Source organism: Myxocyprinus asiaticus, chromosome 6 (assembly GCF_019703515.2).
Source record: "Myxocyprinus asiaticus isolate MX2 ecotype Aquarium Trade chromosome 6, UBuf_Myxa_2, whole genome shotgun sequence".
Lineage (NCBI taxonomy): Eukaryota > Metazoa > Chordata > Actinopteri > Cypriniformes > Catostomidae > Myxocyprinus > Myxocyprinus asiaticus.
Genome location: NC_059349.1, coordinates 50567162 through 50587459, shown reverse-complemented (window position 1 = coordinate 50587459; position 20298 = coordinate 50567162). Strand labels below are relative to the sequence as shown.

Below are 20298 nucleotides of genomic sequence, written 5' to 3'. Positions count from 1 at the left end.
ACTTCCCACAAAACATATGAGATATTTGAAGGAACAAAAGGTATGCTAAAACAGCAATAAAACTAAGCTAAAAAAAAATCACTGAGTAAAAAGAGGACCTTTTGTGCTCTCTGAAGGTTGGTTTCATGTAACAATCATCATATTTCCCATTGTTCTGAAATGTCACGCATTCTTGATCAAATCCAAGCTGACAAGTAGGATCGGGATAGTGTTGTGGTAGGGTTGGGATAGGATTAGGGTAGAGTCATGGTAAGGATAGGGTAGGGTCAGGGTTTTAGTCATGGTAGGATTGAGATAGGGTCAAGTAAAGCATTGGCAGGGTTGGGATAGGGTCGTATACAGTCATGGTAGGGTTGGGATAGAAGCAGGTACAGTCATGATAGGGATGGGATAAGGTCAAGTACAGTCATGGTAGGGTTGGGATAGGGTCAGGTACAATCATGGTAGGGTTGGAATAGGGTCAGGTACAGCCAAGACAGGGTTGAGACAGGGTCAGGTTCAGTTTTGGTAGGGTTGGGATAGGATCAGGTAGAGTCATGGCTGAGTTGGAATAGGGCCAGTTACTGTCAATTTATGGGTTGGGATATATTCCGCTACAGTCATGATAGGGATGGGATAAGGTCAAGTACAGTCATGGTAGTACTGGGATAGGGTCAGGTACAGCCATGGCAGGGTTGGTATAAGATCAGGTAGAGTCATAGTTGAGTTGGAATGGGGTCAGGTTCTGTGACTTTATGGGTTGGGATAGATTCAGGTACATCATGGTAGGGATGGGATAGGGTCAGGTAGAGCCATGGTAGGGTTGGTATAGGGTCAGGTTCAGTCTTGGTAGGGTAGGAATAGGATCATGTACACTCATGGTAGGGTTGGTATAGGGTCAGGTACAGTCATGTTAGGTTTGGTATAGATTGAGGTACAGTCATGGTAGGGTTGGGATAGGATCAGGTACAGTTATGGTAGGGTTGGGATAGAATTAGGTACAGTCATGGTAGGGTTGGGATAGGATAAGGTAGCCATGGTAGTGTTGGAATAGGGTCAGGTAGTCACGTTAGGTTTGGTATAGATTGAGGTACAGTTATGGTAGGGTTGGGATAGGATCAGGTACAGTTATGGTAGGGTTGGGATAGAATTAGGTACAGTCATGGTAAGGTTGGGATAGGATCAGGTACAGTTATGGTAGGGTTGGGATAGAATTAGGTACAGTCATGGTAGGGTTGGGATAGGATAAGGTAGCCATGGTAGTGTTGGAATAGGGTCAGGTAGTCACGTTAGGTTTGGTATAGATTGAGGTACAGTTATGGTAGGGTTGGGATAGGATCAGGTACAGTTATGGTAGGGTTGGGATAGAATTAGGTACAGTCATGGTAAGGTTGGGATAGGATCAGGTACAGTTATGGTAGGGTTGGAATAGGATCCGGTAGTCATGGTATGGTTGGGACAAGGTCAGGTTGGTCAGTGTAGGGTGAGGACAAGGTCATGGTAAAGTCAGGCAAGGTTTTTGGATGGAGGTATTCATGGAGTGGATACAAAACAACATAAAATGACAAAGTGATGAGGTAATGTGCTCATCTCCCAGCAGTCTGCAGCAATCCCCTGAATGCCCTCTGAGAGATCAGTCTTCTCACTTTTGAGGTTTTGTGCCTTCCTCTCGGAAGAATACAGTAGATGAAATGTGCTGGTGAAACCGATCCAACGACATTGACAAACATTTAAAAAATTAAATACATGAAGATCAGAAGATCAAATTAGCAGCAAAGTTCACATTACTGGAGAGGTTCTGGTATGTCCGCACTGCAGCAATGAACTTCCATCATTCTTTTGCAGTCCCTGAAGTTTGCTCCTGGTTCAGAGATTAGTATTCAGGTACTGGACTCTTTGGGTGGTAGGTCCGTATCACTGTCAGATGTTACCATAGAGACCATGCACTCTGAGGTAGAAGTGATGACTGTGTTGGTTGCCTTGGCGATGGTTGAGATGCGTTCTTCCACGCAGCCTGCTGACAGTCGAGCCTCTGCGTCGTGGTCCCAGCACTCCTCAATGGTCTCGCACAACTGTCCCAAACCCTGATGATACCAGGGAGGGATAGAGATTAAAAGAGAATGAAATAATGTCTCAGATTATATAAGAGGAGGAACATGCATTTCTACATCTTTACAATTGATTTTCACCTCAAACTGCATTCCTGCATTTATTCCCAAGTATAATATTCACGTCAAGACAACAATTTTTTTTTTATATTTCACAATTTTTGCCACTTTTGTAGACAGGGGCAGTCAAAGAATGGGATCGGAAATGTCACAAGCCTGATTCCAACTTGATTCAACCGTATGAAGCACGTTCTCTAACCACTATGCCACAAAAGATTGAAAACTACTTTCTCACCAGATGTTTGATCCAACAGTCTTTAAAGATGGGCCTCATCTTCTTGTGGACCACCACATCCTGTAGATCTTCCAGTGATGGGTGCTGACCCACCTCTTCTTCAAACGGCAACTGGTATTCACCCACAGGACCTGAGTGAGACACAGCAACAGCATTAGTGCAAGTTAGTATAATAAACGAAACAGCAGGAAGGTTCTCCTACACCATTACAAGAACAACGAAAATGCATGCCTAGGACAAGGAAGTTCAAGACTGAGTTAAAAAGCATGATCAGTATCAGGTCTGGAAAACAATCAAAAGCAAGCTGTGCTGGGGAATGTTTGTTTTAAAAAAGTAACATGTTGTATTGTTGACTTCTAATTAGGGATGCCGCAATTATACGGTTTTACTATTAACCGTGAATAAAAATGTCATGGTTAATTTAACCGTAAGAATTTAGAATCCACAGTTAAAAACTGTGAAATGCTTTATTTACACATGGCAAAAATGTTATATACGTAATATGTATAAATATATAATATAGCGAACTCAGCTCTCATGCTGATCTGATGGCGGGATGTGTCCCTCGCACAAGGAACACTTATGAAATGACATCTTTAAAAAGACGCTAACACGTAAGCGGCTCTTTTAGATGTGTGTGTGTGTGTATACATATCTCTCTACACACACACACACACACACACACACACACAAACAACATTAAAACCACCTGCCTAATATTGTGTAGGTCCCCCTCATGCCGCCAAAACAGCACCAACCCGCATCTCAGAATAGCATTCTGAGATGCTATTCTTCTCACCACAATTGTACAGTGTGGTTATCGGAGTTACCGTAGACTTTGTCGAACGAGTCTGGCAAATCTCTGTTGACTTCTCTCATCATCAAGGCATTTCTGTCCACAGAACTGCCGCTCACTGGATGTTTTTTGTTTTTGTCACAATTCGGAGTAAATTCTAGAGACTGTTGTGTGTGAAAATCCCAGGAGATCAGCAGTTCCAGAAATACTCAAACCAGCCCGTCTGGCACCAACAATCATCCATGCGATTATGTAATCAGCTAATCGTGTGGCAGCAGTGCAGTGCATAAAATCAGGCAGATACGGGTCAGGAGCTTCAGTTAATGTTCACATCAACCACCAGAATGGGGAAAAAATTTGATCTCAGTGATTTGGACCGTGGCATGATCGGAAAAAACGGTTAACCATGATTTTTTTCTCAGATGGTAATTAACCATCAGAAACACAGCATCCCTACTTCTAATTACAGTTAGGGAAAGTAATGCAGTAGTTGAGTTACTCTTTCTCAGTAAGAGTTGGTCACGAAGAAGTTTTTTGTTATGGAAAAAAAAAAAAGTCTCTTACCCCAACAAAGTTGGCATGCAATGTATGGACATTGCGTTTTTTATTATGGGAGCAATTGACCCTTCGCTAAGCTCCTCCCCCATTGGTTACAGTCGCTCACTCTGACAAGCTGTGCAGAACTCCCAATAGGAATGAATGGGAGACTGCCGTAAACGGTGCGGTTTTTGGCAAAATATTCTCAAATGGAATGGATAATATTATTACGTGGGCTGGAATGAAGAGTGACATTGTAAAGAGCATATTTGTTTGACTTTTTTTTGTGAAATAAATTGTTAAATTACACAGTACTTTGATTGAAAACTGCAAACTGTGAATCAGAATTGAGGCAATCGATTATCACAGTCACTTGAAAAGAGAAAAGTGTCATTTGATGGCAATTACAAACCACATAACATTAGTGTAAGTAAAAAAACAAAAAACCTGCTTATAACGTCTCATCACACACTCAATTTTGATGATGTGAACTCTTTATTTATTATCACATTTACTAAGACCTGAATCAATACCTAAATGAATTAATATTAAGTTATTAAATTTAATTTACCTTGGAGCAAATGTAGGTGTCCTCGCTGATGTTATACATGTTCAAATGGGAATGAAGAATGGCACACTTTAATCCATAGCATCCTCTTCTCAATATTTATTGAATTTTTTATTTATTTTTTTAAAGAAAGAAAAAACACTGCGTGTATCCTCTCTAGGTATCTCGTGTCACTTACAAGTGACCCAGCAACAACATTTTTTTACATTTTTTGGATCATTTCGATAAAATCCTGCTTGAAACTAATCAAACACACTCCCGTAGGCTCTCATTGTAAAAAGGCAAACGTGTCTCAGAGAAATGGCAGCGGGGCAACAGTTGTTAAGACAGGATTGGTCAAGAAAAGGCTTTTAAGGCGGGGCTTAACGAAGGGTCAATTGTCCTGTGACAGTGCATCACTCATTTGCAGTGTGTACATGGTATCACACGCACTGCGCAACCCTACGTGACTGTATTATGGGGATTTAAGAGTTTTTCCAATTGTATTTATCAGTAAGTAATACATTACTTATTTGAAAAGTAACTCAGGTATTATGATGTAAATTCAAAAAGCAATGAGTTACTGTAATCGTTACTTTAAAAAAAAAAATTATTTTGTGATGCACTGTAAAATGTCCAACACTTAAGGGTGTGCACACACTATCAGAGGTCTTTTGGGGTTGGCTAAGTCAGGTAAGTTTGTGTAGACTCACCATCAGAGGCAGTGCAGCGAGACATCAGCTCCCATAGCACCAGTCCTAAAGCATACATGTCAATACGCAGGAAGGCATCCCTCTGGAAATTAATGGCTCCCTCTAGCACCTCTGGAGCCATGTAACGCCGAGTTCCAACCTGTGGTCGGACGGACACAGAAAACACAAACACAGTGATGAGTTAGAAACAAATTCACTGTCATCCCAATTGAGCATGTGAGCAAAAAATGTTGATAACAGGTAACCCAAGGCATTCCATAGAAGATGTACAAGCCCAAGACTTGCCTTAATCGGTTTGAACTCTATGAAATTTAATTGCTCACTTACCTGACCATGAGTATCTCCTGGCGGTTTCCCTGGCTCGAAGCGGACAGCCAGCCCAAAATCTGCAATCACGGCAGTCAAATCCATCTTGAGCAAAACGTTCTTACTCTTAAAATCTCTGCAAAGCATAGATCTCACAATCAACCAATGGGTACAGCAATGGCAGTACAGCCAAACTGTTCAGAGGTTGTGCACGTCTAAATAAATTACTAAACGGCAGTATCCTTTGATAAAAGGAAAATCTGGGTATTGTACTCTTTGTTAACAATGCAGATATAATGAAGACAAGTATAACAAGAAACCCCTTAAGTTAAGAAAACCCTTAGTGACAATACACTTACAATTATAACTAAGGGTTTTCGTAACTTAAGGGTTACTTGCAACTGGACTCATGCTCCTCTCTAATCTACTGTATACTTATCTAGTAATAGTGGTAATCAGAATTGCTTTGGCTTGTGTACCTGTGAGCAATGGCGGGTTTAGGTCCCTCAGCTCTGTAAGGAAGATCCTCATGAAGATACGCCAGACCATGTGACATACTTGCAGCAATATGGCACAACTGAGGCCAACTCAATGGGTTACCCTTCAGGTAATCTGTTAAAGAACCCTGCAATGCATACATTTTGGGTTTTAAATAAAATCCTGATAGATTAGCTTTCATAAAACACAGTCATTATCTCAAACAATGCAGATAAATCACATATCCTTGTGGGGACTTCACATTCATCATTCTTTGTAATAAGGTTCTCACACTTTTTGACCAAAAATTTCCATGACTTTACCAATCATTTATGAATACTGATTAAGGCTTTTTTTTAAAAAAAAAACATTTTATAGAGACTGCCTGCACTCAAAAAGAGCAAATTCTAGCCAATGAATTATATTAGGGGTGAGCAGAAGAACTGTGAAACACCTCAAAATGTTTTGCTATTCTTATTGGGACATTTATAGAAATATTGTCCACAGGGTTCACAAAACATGAACACACACTAACCCTTTCGTGGAATTCTGTGACCAGCCACAACTCCATCTGTAGGTTGGTGCCTCGTTTTTCTGCTGAGATGTAGTGTAGAATGTTCTCATGTCTAAATCCTTCTGTGAGGAAAATGTCTCTCTCATTCTGCCATGACTGCTTGTCCTATTAAAACACAATTTCAGAATGAATAACAATACAAACTAATGCAGTCATATGATTTTATTTATTTATATAATGAAATACTCAAGCCTGAAAACAAAGATAATCCTGTCTTAATGGTGTGAGAGTGAAACATTTACCTGAATTGGAAATATTTTCACCGCCACATATTCACTCTGTGACTGGGCCTTCCACACACAGCCAAAGCGACCCCTTGCTTTCAGCTCCAGCAGCTGCAGTGGTTTCAGTCCAACCAGAGGGGATGGTGGAGGAAGACCAGCATCCTAATCAAAGAAATGTATGTTTGTCACAAAATTTAATGAACACCTGCATTAAACAGAGAAGTATAAGCTAATCAAACTTGAGAGGACACTGTGACGAGGAGGAGGGCGTGGTCGGGCCATAACGATGGACGCCTGGTGCTGAACCAGCACAATCAGCTGGGAGAGGGATAAAGAGAAGCTGGGGAAGCCAGTTCGAGAGAGAGGGAGAGACGCACACATCAGTGTTTATGAGTGCGCTTTTGTTATGCAGGAAAGCAGTTTTATGCTGTGTTGTAATTAAAAGTCTTTTTTGGTTGTATAACCCGGTTCCTGTTTTTTTTTTTCTCTCTCTCTCTTTTGGGCTCTTCCGCTCTCTCTTTCCCTCTCCCTCCCCTTGTTCTACTCAGATTCCCAAGACGCGGGAAGACTGGCCAGCGGGAGGATTGCCGAAAGAGCAACACCTCCCCTCCAGTGGGAGGAGTAAGTTAGGCCTGAATCTGGCATTGGGGATATGTGACGAGGAGGAGGGCGTGGTTGGGCCATAATGATGGACGCCCGGCGCTGAATCAGCCCAATCAGCCGGGAGAGGGGGAGGAGCCGGGGACGCCAGTTCGAGAGAGAGACGCACGCAGCAGTGTTCATTTGTGTGCGCTTTTGTGTTATGTTTTATGTTGTGTTTTGTTTAATTAAAAGTCTTGAAAAAGTTCAAATTTATTTATTTTTTTAACTGTAGTCTAGTGGTTACCAGACATTCTTAGATATAAAGTATATTGAGTTATGTCATATGGACACTGAATTATTTATGTATTTAGTTAGTGTTAACGCCATTTCAGCAACCAGGCTATTCACATGGCAAACAAAGGTTCATCAATAAATATTTACAATATTAAATGAGACACTTAAAATGTATACAAGATAAAAACTGTAAAATCTGTTCAGATGGTACTTTTTAAAAAATGTCTATTAAACAAGTCTCTGTATAAAAGCGCTGTCTGATAGTTCCAAATGTTTTAGTTCAGTAAAATGTGCTTGATGGTCATAGGGGTTTGGCAAGGTATACATATGGGAGGATCTCCACCAGTCATTAAAAACACGTGTTAGTCTTGAATGGCTATTTGGTCATGCCTAGATTTACAATTTTGAGAGTAATTTCTTTGGATCCTGGGGTTTATTTCATATAATTTATTGCTGTTGCACTCATTCCATTCTGATTGCCACTTATTGGTGATACAAGTTTATTAATGGCCTGAAGTCAGAGGGTATATGGACACTGAAAGTTCAAATCCTGACCCCTCATCCAATTATATCTTGTCATGTGTCTACTATCCTGTCATTAAAAAGTGTCAAAAATACACACAAAAAAAAAAAAAACAACTTAAGAAGCACATAGAGCTTAGTTGTCAAACCTGGCCAATGTCCACATGTCTGTAGGGTGGTTTTCGCTGGTGGTACGTCCAGCAGGCGAGCACCAGGACGAGTGAAAGAATGGCCAAAGGAAGAAGAGAATAAACCAGCACACCCAGCAGAGATGGCCCCGGTTCCGGGGGCTGGATCTTTACTACAGGTAAACACAACACAAACTTGGGCTCAACAACAACAATAGCAGATAAAGAATTTCTACAGGTCTAAAATTCAGAATTAGAAAGTGATAAAGATGACAAAATGGATAGTTCAGACTCGTATGAGGACATTGTAAAACAGCTAAAACATGCACACCTGTGACTGCAAGGGTTGGGAACCGAGCACCGGTTTTTGTTCAGATCTGGTTCCATTTAAAAAAAAAATGGGAAACGTCAGATTTTTAGACATTCGGTCCTATTAACTGTTCCCAAACATGCAATTGACCGCCTATGTGGACGGAACTCCGTACTAAAATATTCTGCAGTGTTTTCTGCTGCACCGTTTAGCAGCAGCGCAAAACATACAACGTGACCAGTGTAGACCGATTAACGAACGCATGAATCACCGACGTTTTGTAGTCAATTATGGAATATTTTCCTAGTTACGCTATTGGCACATTCAGTCATTGTTGAATTCCAAGTAGCCTGTATGTACACATATTTAATGTGTTTTCTTTCAAGTTCCTTTTGGTGCAATAAACAAACAATCTTAAGTAGTTTCTTTATTTTTCTTGCTTAAGACACATAAGGGGAAGTATTTAAAGGTGCACTCAGTAATTTTTGCCTCATGAAAAAGTTTAACTCCTAAATACATGAATTGTAATTTTGCAATATATGCAGGAAATCATGACCACTCACATTTAAATGAAGACTCCAGTCATATCAGTAACATTATAAAAGCTGTTTTATTCTACATGGAGAGGGTCCGCACATGGGGGCGGCCATGTTAGAATCACATGACCAGCCGAATACTACTCGCTTAATCTCAGTAACCATCCTGTTATTTGACACTTTCACTCATTGATTAAAGTAATCATGGCTGACTGTGAATACAACATTTCTACAATGGCATCTGAAACTGAAAACTATTGATTTTAATTGATGCTGCATCCAAGACGCTAGATGTCTGTATAAGTCCAAGATGACACAAAGGCAAAAGTTACTGAGTGCACCTTTAAAGGATACTATAAATGCGCTGAATAAAATACAGAATCAAATCATTAATAAAAATCAATTTCATTGTGTATCGAAAAAAAAAGGGGGAAAAAAAGAAGCTTTTGATCCGAATCAAAAACCTATGAATCGTGAATTGAATCAACTGGCTTTCAACCTAAAGATTCACACCCCTATCTCCCGGAGTATGGACTGCATCTTAAAAAAAAAAACACAACATTTCTCCTTTGTTAGAATAGTTTCTACTGAAAGGGTTTAAGCACACTGCTTCAAGTTATTCCTTACACCACCAATTTACCATGGTAAAATCAATGTAACACATGGCTTATCCTTTCATGGCTTATTGCTTTATTTAAAGGTGCTGCACATGATTTTAGCCATTCTAGAATGAGGACTTCTATGAGACTAAGCCATTAAATTAGACACACCCCCTCTTTTTAAAAATCCACCCCCCAAAGATACCATCAAGACCACCAAAGAACATTAAGAGCAGGATTAGTGCGTCTTCTCACGGTTTACAAACACAACAGTAGTAAAATAGCACCCTCAGCTGACAACTGTTATGAATCTGAATACAACATTGAACCTGATTGACCCGCTTTAACTACTACACTATGAGAATTGATTGACAGGCAGAAAGCACATCAAAGTCTTCTGACTGATCAAGCAAAGTGTTTGCGTGCAAGAGTCTAGTGCAGTCACAGAGACCGATGAGATATCTCAGGACACTAATTTCAGTGTTATCTATTAGGGAGAAGAAACATTTACTGCATACCATTCCATTACTAATTTAAAAAAATAAAAAAGATCGCTTACATCATTTTTTGTACATGTTATCTTCTATAGAATGGCAATAATTATGACTACTCACATGCAAATATAAAATTACCACATTTCATTTTACAGATAAACTTTAAAAAAGTAAATACAATGAGAATGCCAGCATGATAGGGGCCCCACAGCTGTGTAGTAACATATGGAGGGTGGGATTTACCTGCAGGAGTGATGGCCTCGGGCAGGTGTGTAAATCTCTCATTGCAATAGTTTCCCTCACAGCAACAGAAAAATACCTGTGGAGTCTCCTCTGTGGCCACACACTCCTGTCTGCTCATTCACACACAGAAAAAGAAAACAGGCAAAAGTAGGAATCTACAATTATTATTATTTTTATTTTTTTTTAAAGCACTGAATGATTTTAAGACTGCTATATAGTTAATTATCATAAAAATAATTTGAAATAATAATTACTTGATGTTAGCAAAGAAAACTGCAAAGCGCATATACAAAAGACAACTTTCCAATCCTCGCTGAGTCAAATCTAGCACTGCTGCACCACAGTAAAAGGTGGTCTTTTGACGTCTCAGCCTGAATCAGTTACCTGTTAGGGCTGGGCGATTAATCAAATTTTATTTTCAATTTACGATTTTGGCTTCCAATGATTATGAAAACAAGAAAATCGAGATAAAACTATTACTGCGCCACATTCCGTTTCACAATGCAAAATTTTTAAAGTATCCTTTATTAAAGTTCAAATAATCAGGAAGCGGGTTATGAAAATAAACTCCGAAACTGGCATTTCTCTGTGCGGTCAGCACCGCGTTTGAGTTGCGTGAAGTGACCGGGGAAGAGATTGAATCTTCTCCCGGCAGATGCACACTCTGGCACGGAGACGCTCGTCACTCGCGCGCGTTTGCTGCAGCTAGATTATAACGTGATGGCTCGCGACGTAGTGAATCATTATATATGTGTCACGATCACTGTGCGTATCTTATCATGAAGAAAATCGCCAATATGCAGCTCTATTAAGAAGAGAAAGTTTGTTTTTTTGTGAGTTAAAGATGGATCGAAGTGAACATAAAGGTGAGAGAGTGTAGTCTTAGCCCATTATACGTTGGAACAAAATACGTTTTTGATTAGTCTTTTTTGGCTTGTTTTCCAATATAAATATCTAAAACTCCTTTAAAACAACATACATTTACTTTAGGAGCTATCCTGCAGAAGAAATACAATATTTAATCAAGGCTCGACATTAACGCTTGTCCACTTGTCCGGGATTAGTGGATTTTTGAAAGGGCATGTGAAATAGAATTTCACTTGCCCGACCGGCGACCGGACGAGCAGACTGATTAAAACGTCAATAAAGATTCTGCAGTTGAAAGTAATCCATAGCACATCATTTTATCAATCGCTAGTGATCTAGTAACAGCTGCGCCCTGTTTGATTGACAGGCGGCGTATGTGTGTGTGCTGAACATGCACGTGTTCCGAAGATGCTCCCGCTAACGCGCACCTGAACTGTCAAATACACTTCAAAATTCCACCAAAATGCCCGTCTTTATGAGATATTCATGTAAACACAGAGAGTGATGTCTAAAGTGAACGTAAACAGCGGAGAAAAAGCGGATTTCTATTAAAATGTTGAACTTGTAAGAATAAATGTAAGCTAATAGACCTGCTGCTGTCTAGTGTGTCATCATAATAATCAAACAACCATAACTAGAAAACACTCACTTCTCTTGACTGGGTAACTTTAGTAGCTTTTAAAAGTATTAATGTATTATAATCATCCAGTGAAGACCAGTAGTTGTTTTATGTTGCATTTCATTCTGAATGTTTACTTGAATACTTGATGGCCTACAGCGGTTAAAAAAAAATTTTAAACTGTAAAAAAAAAAATAAAAAAAAAAATAAAGCACTGAATATTCTTAGTTTGTATTTTTTATTCTATTATTTTTAATCTATTTCTATTCATTGCTGTTTTTATTGTTATTTTATTACTGACTGTTTACTAGTCTTGAATAATTAAGAACTTGGAACCATTTTTCAATAATTAACATATTAGTTAGTGTTATTATTTGTTGTGGTTTTGAAGCTGGTATTGAGAATCGTCAAATTTCACTAATGACTACTGAAATTTTGGTATTGTGATAATGTATAGCCTTTATTGTACATGGTAGATCTTGCTGCAATAACATGATGAAAAAGTTGATCTCATTCCACAGAACTATGATCACCCCTGCTGTTAATGATGGCGATGGAGGCTTTCATTTATTTGACTACCATACGTAACAAAATAATTATCATATGACAATAGCCTCCTCCCCTACCCAGTGCAGTTGACATGTCAAGGAAATCCACTTTTTAAAAAGTTCAATAAATGCATGATGTTTCCAAAGTCAATGAGTAATCGTGTTAAATAACTGTGATCTCAATATTGACCAAAATAATCGTGATTATGATTTTTGCCATAATCGAGCAGCCCTATTACCTGTCGTAACAGTTGAAGTCGTCGAGCCAGCAGCCTTTTTTCACCAGGCGGATTGTTCCAGTGGAGTTCAACCAGGATGCATAACAGTGCAGCCTCTTGTCTTTCTCCCCCTCACATCGCTCAAAACCGCTCTGATTGGTCTTCTCTGTTCGCCAGTTATCATTGTAGTAGACACACTCTCTAGTCGCCACCTCCCCCTGACTGGGTTCTGACAGTGACATTAAAACATGAAAATATGCATTATATTTACATAAAAATATATGCATTATAAATATTTAAATGAAAACATATGCATTATTTACGTTTTAATTCAAACATATATAATGCATATTTCTCTGCATTATACAAGTACAGTCAGCAAGTTAAAAAACCCTGACCCCCGTGCAATGTAGTGGTCTTGTATCATCCTGAATGGATTTATCTGTGCAATAATGACTGGCCTACTGTACATTGTCCAGCTTATTAAAGATTACTATTCATGATTATCAGCAAAATAATCAGCACAATGGAAATATTTTAAGGTAGCTCCAAAAGGTATTAGCAGACACATTAGTGCAACACTTAAAAATGTATGAGTATCATTGCATTAGATAATGAAACATCAAACCAAGGGGCACCTGCAAACAAATGATACTAGAGCTTTTCTCAGAACTAACTACACTTTTCAAAGTTATTTTTGCAATTACTTGTTCTGGACTACCAGAAAGTGTCAAAATAATATGTTTTGTATTCATTTTGTATAATATATCTATAGTTTGATCATTTGTAATAGGTTTGTCACAATGCCAAAATGTGAATAATTAGTACCAGTACAATTTCACGATTCTCAATCAGTGTATATTGCTTATAAATTTATTATTATTATTATTATTATTACTACAGTGAATATAAAATTTTACTACACCGTTGTAGTATTTTTCTGTCCCAATTTGTTCAATTTCACTCGTTAAATCAAGCTTTTATTTTGATGAAGACTTTTCAGTTTCCATGTGTTTTTGACTGTAGCTTCACACCCCCAGAAAAGCAGTGGTTATATGGCCCAATGTGATTATTAAAGCACAAAGGCTACAATTTAAATATATAGTCTGCATGTGCTGCGTGCTTCACATTAGATGAGTAGATCTCCTACAACATACACAGCGTGTGATACTAATAATGTAGAGTTTTAAGTGTGAGCGGCTTCACACATTACTTTGAAGCACACTGCACATGCAGACTAAATTACTTCCTTCTGCAGTTTAATAATCACACTAGTACATATCAGGGCCCGTATTCACAAAGATTTTTATCTTACCACTAGGATTTCTCTAAAGAGTACCTAGCTAGGATTTTTTTGCTTAAAAGCTATTCACAAAACTGCTAAGAATAAGTTTTAGCAAGGAAATCTAAAGATAAGAGTAAGGTGGAGTTGACCTCATTGCAATAGATCAATGGATGAGTGACTGGTAGACAGGGAACCGCTATTTGTCAGCTAAGACGCACAACAATATATGAATTATATATGTATATATATATATACACACACACACACACACACACACACACACACTATATATCACACATACGATCGATAGACAGACAGATATTTTTTTCAGTTGATGAACATTTCTTCATCCTGTGTTGATGTAATGAAACGAGCGTGCATCCCGTCAACAGCATCAAAACACCGGCTATCCCCGTGATGGTCACGATTGCTCCCTTTTTTTCTCCGCAACGAGTGCACATCCACAGGAAAAAACACACTATGAATTGTCGGATGATGTGCGGTCTGGAGAGGGCATATATAGTTTGATAGATGATTCTACTGACAGATGACAGAAATTCCCAATTCATCTGCGCAGTTTTATTTTGCCTGTGGCCAGAGAGCGCAGAGTTTTTATGGATTGACGACAGCAGCCATTCTTCGGATTGTTTGTGAGTCACTCTTAAGGATTTAGAAGCCCTCAGGTTGACTTAGGAGCTACTTTTAGCGTTAAAATGCTTCTTGAATCACTCTTAGATGAAAATTTTACGAGTCCTAAAATTAGGAGTGGCACGACTTTCATTTTTAAGAGTTGCTCCTAAATTTCTGCATTAGGTGCTACTTTTAGCCTTAAGATTTTTTTGTGAACACAGCCCCAGGATTTCAATTTGATTATTTGTGCATTCACTATTTTATCAAATGTCAGTTTTGTTTGAGAGCATTTGAAAGTAGTCGTTTGACAGACAGAGCACAGGTATCCATTGAGTCGGTACCACAGGTACTGCAGAAACTCTGGTATCGTGACATCTTTTTTATTTTAGTATCGACTTGGTACCGAAGTACCGGTACTTTTGAAATTCTTAATTTTTTTATATAATTTTTAACTTCTTTTTGTTACATGTTTTGCTTGAAAAGTGTGCTTTGGTTATGTTTCTTTAAAATAAATGCCAGTTGGTTTGGTGTATTGTTATATAATGCATAGACATTCATATAGTTTTAAGTGACTTTACGGTCCAAATATTTTGTGGCCACTGTATGACCAGTAATCTTTAAACAAAAAAAGTAAAACTCTTCACCTCGACAGAGAAGAGTGAACACTTGAACTCTTTGGTTTAAATGGACTGAATAGCAATGCCCCAAGCAAGTTACGATTTTACTACAGAATTAGTATAATACATAATATAATAATCATGTTGACTGGGTTCCAAAAAATAACGCTGACAAAAAGTGGGCTGAGACCCTATCACAAAGTGGACAGGTACAATGTGAATATGAACAGTGTTTTCTTTCTTTCTTTCTCTCTCTCTCTCTTCACCATTTTATTTATTTATTTATGTGTGGCTGAAGTGAAAAAAAGGACAAAGTTTGAGTCTTTTTAAGAGTGGCCTAAGTCTAAGGAACATGGGCATTATTACCACATTTTTGTCCAAAGAAATCACTTCCTAGTTTTTGTTTTATCATATCGCAGTTCAAATCGCATTCGCAATATTTTTCAAAATAACCGCAATATGACTTTGTCCAAATCGTGTAGGCCTAATTTCCAGCAACATTTTTCTATCAATCAAAAAAAGAATAGGGTCTTTAAGCACTTTAAAAACCCCTCAGCAAAAAAACCTAAAGTGTGTTTAACTACCCATCAAACCACAGTACAATAGCATACCAAACACTAAGCCACAGACCGCATGTTTCAGGGGAAACATTGATTTAAGACCAGTGAACTCAGCTATGTGGTCTTTAGAAAACCACCAAATCAAATCCAGATGTTGGATCAGCTGTCTGCAGGCAGGTCTCTGTTAACAAATGCTGTAACGCTCTGCATCACTGCACACATTCACACAAAAAATTGGGTCGAGGATCACAAGATGTTGACATAGCGTAAGATGCACACAACACCATGGAGACTTCAGGTCAGATTTAACATTAAACAAAACTGTCGATTATGACATAATAGAAACTAATGCTGTACAGGCTACACTACCAATGGAATTTTCGCTCATTGCACACTTTCAAAAAAATAAACAAGCCTGTCTCTTTAAATTCGACATATAGCTGCAGGCTGCCCATCCCCTCCCCCCCCCCCCCGCAAAGGTTATTCACTAAACCCCCAGGATCAAGAGAGAAGATGAAAGGGGAGCTAGAAAAATCATTTTTTTACCATCAGGATGAATGTTATGAGTTTACATTTATCACATTGGTAATGGATTAATGCTTAACCACGGTGTGAATTTACTGATTTACAGGGACATGTTCGATTCTGTGGCTCCTTTGTCGCTGATACTAGGCGTCACATGATAGTGTATTAGATCAGCAACCATCTACCCAAAACCCATAGCACTCTGCTTTTTCATTCACACACAGAATTTAAGAGAATGGGCTCTACATGTATTTGTAAGGACCCCTGCGGGCTCTTTTGCATTGAAGCCCACATATTTCACCTTTCTTCATCCCGCTAGCACCCCTCTTAAAACACACACACTGATCTAGAGGGTGTATCAAAGACCCTTTTCTTTTGAGGGGGTTTCCTCCTTGTAGGACCCATAAGGGACTCCATTACAATTCAGCTTTCAGGATAAGAAGATACTGTTCCTCACTGCTCCCTGATCAGCAAAACACATGAAGAATAGCTGAACAAAGCGACCAGTTTGTCTAATGGTCAAACAATCAGAATGAACTAACAGAGAATTTTAGTCAAAGTCAATTGCGGCATGGAGAACTACATTTATATGGTGTACATTTACAAAAAACAAACAAGCTGATCAATAAGTTTTGATATTTGATATGAGTTTAATCAGCTACAAAAATAAAACAAAACAAAAAACTATTGGATAACTTTAATTAGATTAGACTTTGTTTTTATATGGCTTTATTTTTTGCTTTTTTATTTTTTTATTTATTTGATATCATAAAAACATGATTGTCTTTTTTTTATTTAATAATAAATCTAATTTATAAAACTAAAATTATTAAAACTAATTTTATTATTTCATTTTGTTATTGATATGTTCACTAATCTATCATTTTTTAACAATAATCAAACAACCTGTGATGGCAGCTCATGACAGAAACAAACACAACTGCCTTAAATACAATACAAAGATTATTTGTCAATCACAACAAACAGCCATAAACACATGGTAATTATAGAAGGCAATCTCATTGCCAGTTATCCCCTAAAAAAAACCTATAATTTGTTATTTATTTTTATATAATGAAGATAGAGCAAACCAATGCTCTAAATGTCTTATAAACCGACAATGACAAAAACCAAATGTTGCATGAAAAAATTTAAGGGTCATTGTAACAGTTGCTGTAAACAAGCTGCTGTTTAACTTCGTTCAGTGTACCAATGCTGTCTTTAAACACGTTAAAAACGAGAAAGAATCCCCCAGTCTACTTTTAAATAATCTTTCTTCAGCTAAATCAACTCTAAGTTGACAAACAAATCACAATATCCAGGTGTTTTGAAAGGGTGAACAAATACGTGAACCCAAACACTGGAATGGCTACCCTGGCTGTGTTTTAAAACCTAACGAGCTGCCTTACTAGACACTGTCATTTTAAGCGTTCTATGAGCGTTGGAACGTTCGAATTCGAACGTTCGGCGATTTATGAGGCGTCACGTTCCGAAAGTTGGGCATTCGACAAATTTTGGAACCATGAGGTCGAAAGTTCGAATTTGGACAGCCTAAAACCCGGACTAAAGGGACGTTCAGACTCAACACAAAAACAAACAAACAAAAAAAAAAAAAGACGAGAGGAATGTACGAGAACGCATTTTACGCGTTTTAAAAGTGGACGTTCTTTTGAATATGACAGAAAAACGCGACGCTCCTACGCGAGACGCTTAAAAACAGCGACACGTCCAAGACGGTCAAACACGTCCGGCTAGTGTGTTTCTGCATTTGAAAACAATTGAAAAACAGTGCGGGCTGACGTAAACACGCTTTCGGTGTGAACGCCCCCTAAGTAGGCAACTTACTAGATTTTGCCACACGGCCATTGGAATATTGTACCACTCGCTGTGCTTGTTTGAATACAACGTTGCAAAGTGCTACTGAGCAACCGATACAACGGACCAAACATAGACTAGCCTACAATGATACTACCGTTTTAACTTGAGATTAACCAAAACATTTAAAACGCTTACCTGTGCACCAACTTCCCCAGATAAGTGCAAAAGTCAGCCAGGGAACAAACATATTCCTTCCTTTACGGATCCCGGCGATAGATATTGTCCTTTAGGCTTTGAAAGCATTTAAAAACGAAATGAAACGTGCGTGCAAACACATGAACGCAAATGTGCCGCGGGGCCTGCGCGCGATTCCTCACCGCTACAATATTAACACAACCTCCCCTTTACAATAACAAGGATATATTCTTTAGAAACAAGATCCTCTGAATAGAAGTCCCTGATGCCTCGAACATCCAACATTTCATTCTGACCGGGCATACTTGGGCAGCATTGAGGAGCTCTTGAGTTTGGTGAACGCTTGGAGAAGGAATAACCCCACTTGTGTTTTTCTCGCAGGAACAGCACGCTACTGGGGCAGTTGGAGAGGGGCAGGAAGGGACTGACATGCGAAAAGCTGTATAGCGTCCAAAATGGCTTCTGAGAGCCGAACAACAGCGGTGCCAGCGGGGAAACCCGGATGTTCATCAGGGCCACTGTGGACTGAATTAATGATGTAGCTACACTCAATCATGGGACTCGGATGGCATAAGAAGTGTAAAGCTCTAAAGCAATAACACTGATAAAATAAAAATGGTCCCAAAAACAGATATTGTGTTTAACGGTCTCAACTTTATCTTATTGTCTCGAATCATCTTTTTAACAGTACCTTTTCCCCTACATCTTTAAATGTTTATTTTTATTTATTTCTTTTTATTTTTTAGATTAGCACTATATGGCTGTTTTCCAAGTTGTTATGTTTTCATTCTATTGTAAAGCGACCTTGACTGTGGGAAAGTGCTTATTAAATAAAACATTATTATTATTATTATTATTATTATTATTATTATTATTATTAATTGCTCAATTTTAATTTAATTTAAATTAAAATGGTCCCATAAGCTTGAACAACAGATATTGTTCAGTTGTGTAATTTTTATGTTTTACCATATTAAAATATACATTAAAATTAAATATTAAACTAAATAAAGCATAATGCATTATCATAATTCTAAAACTCAAATCTAAAAGCAGTAAAACCAAACCTAATTATTCTATACAAGCAATTATATTTCTAAAACTCTCAAAAAAATTGTCCTATAAACTATTTATTTGTATTTTATTTGTCGATTGTATTTAAATGTATTTACATAAACATTGTGGACTTTGAAGCAAATGAATGACATGTCCTGCTGCATAACTGGACTCAAATTTCCAACATATAATGCAAGTGAGCAATAAAATAAAGCAACAAAAATAATATGAATAGTGCTATAAGCTTGAATAATCTACATTGTGTACAATTGTTCTTTTTTAAATTGAGCTATTTAAAACTGTACTATTTCAAGATAACAACATATCACCTGATACTCAACTGCATTATTTTAAGACCTGGGTGGACTTTTGAAAGTTTCAAATCTTTTGTGAACGAGCCTTAGCTAATCTTGGTCCTGTCATCCCTTTTCTTCTCTATACAGCCAATCGATTGCATTAAAAAACACAAAGAGTGAGAGAAAGAGTGCTGGTTGACCCCAAAGGTCACGGCTTTGTCCGTTCTGTTCCCTCCTGCTAACAAAAACTTCAGAGGGTCACATTCCTCCCCCAGACCCCCGGATACTTAGCTGTCACGAACAAACCCAGGATATTCCCCTCTATCAGACTTTCCAATACAAAGACTTGCTCTGTTTTCCAACCAAGTATCTAATAGGGCAGCTGAGCATTTTATCTTTTAACTAGCTACTCAGACTCTGAGAAGACAGTGCAAAGTGAAAGACAGACCAAAAAGTATCTGTTTATTTCAAAACATTTGCTGTATTTTGCAGGAAATGACTTAATTCACTTCACAACAGGTGTCAAAATCTCTATTCAGTGGCAAATTCATGATTGGTCAGCATATTACAGCTGAATCGCAATGAATTTCAGTCATCTACAACATTTGAAAATGAGCAAATGTTTTGTGTGTTGTATTTGAGCCAATGAAGCAACCTAGACAACAAAAGGGTTCATGAGTTCTCTTGAGGTTTTTTTATATTACATTGTAGGTTCTTCAGATCAGTGTATTGATTCTAGGTATCATCTGTTAGGAATAGTTCATTCAAAAATGAAAACACTTGTCATTATTTACTCACCC

The 20298-nt window shown here is 38.1% G+C and overlaps 1 protein-coding gene across 3 annotated transcripts; it reads right to left on the bottom strand.

The window, feature by feature from the left end:
* Positions 1-551: 551 nt before the first annotated feature.
* On the bottom strand, positions 552-18849 carry LOC127443153 (activin receptor type-2B-like). Of its 3 annotated transcripts, XR_007897601.1 has the most exons (12): positions 18147-18845; positions 12538-12745; positions 10265-10374; positions 8104-8255; positions 6575-6718; positions 6294-6437; positions 5761-5906; positions 5303-5417; positions 4976-5114; positions 4287-4311; positions 2383-2513; positions 1926-2063 (listed from the first exon to the last, which is right to left on the bottom strand). XR_007897601.1 is itself a non-coding variant. In XM_051701702.1 (11 exons), exons 1-11 carry the CDS (start codon positions 18196-18198, stop codon positions 1860-1862), a joined length of 1545 nt encoding a protein of 514 aa, XP_051557662.1. In that variant the 5' UTR covers positions 18199-18843; the 3' UTR covers positions 552-1859. The 3 variants fall into 3 exon arrangements, 1 of the variants encoding a protein (XP_051557662.1); XM_051701702.1 differs by lacking the exon at positions 4287-4311 and having other exon boundaries at positions 552-2063; positions 18147-18843; XR_007897600.1 differs by lacking the exon at positions 4287-4311 and having other exon boundaries at positions 2047-2063; positions 2383-3492; positions 18147-18849.
* Between the last annotated feature and the right edge of the window lie 1449 nt (positions 18850-20298).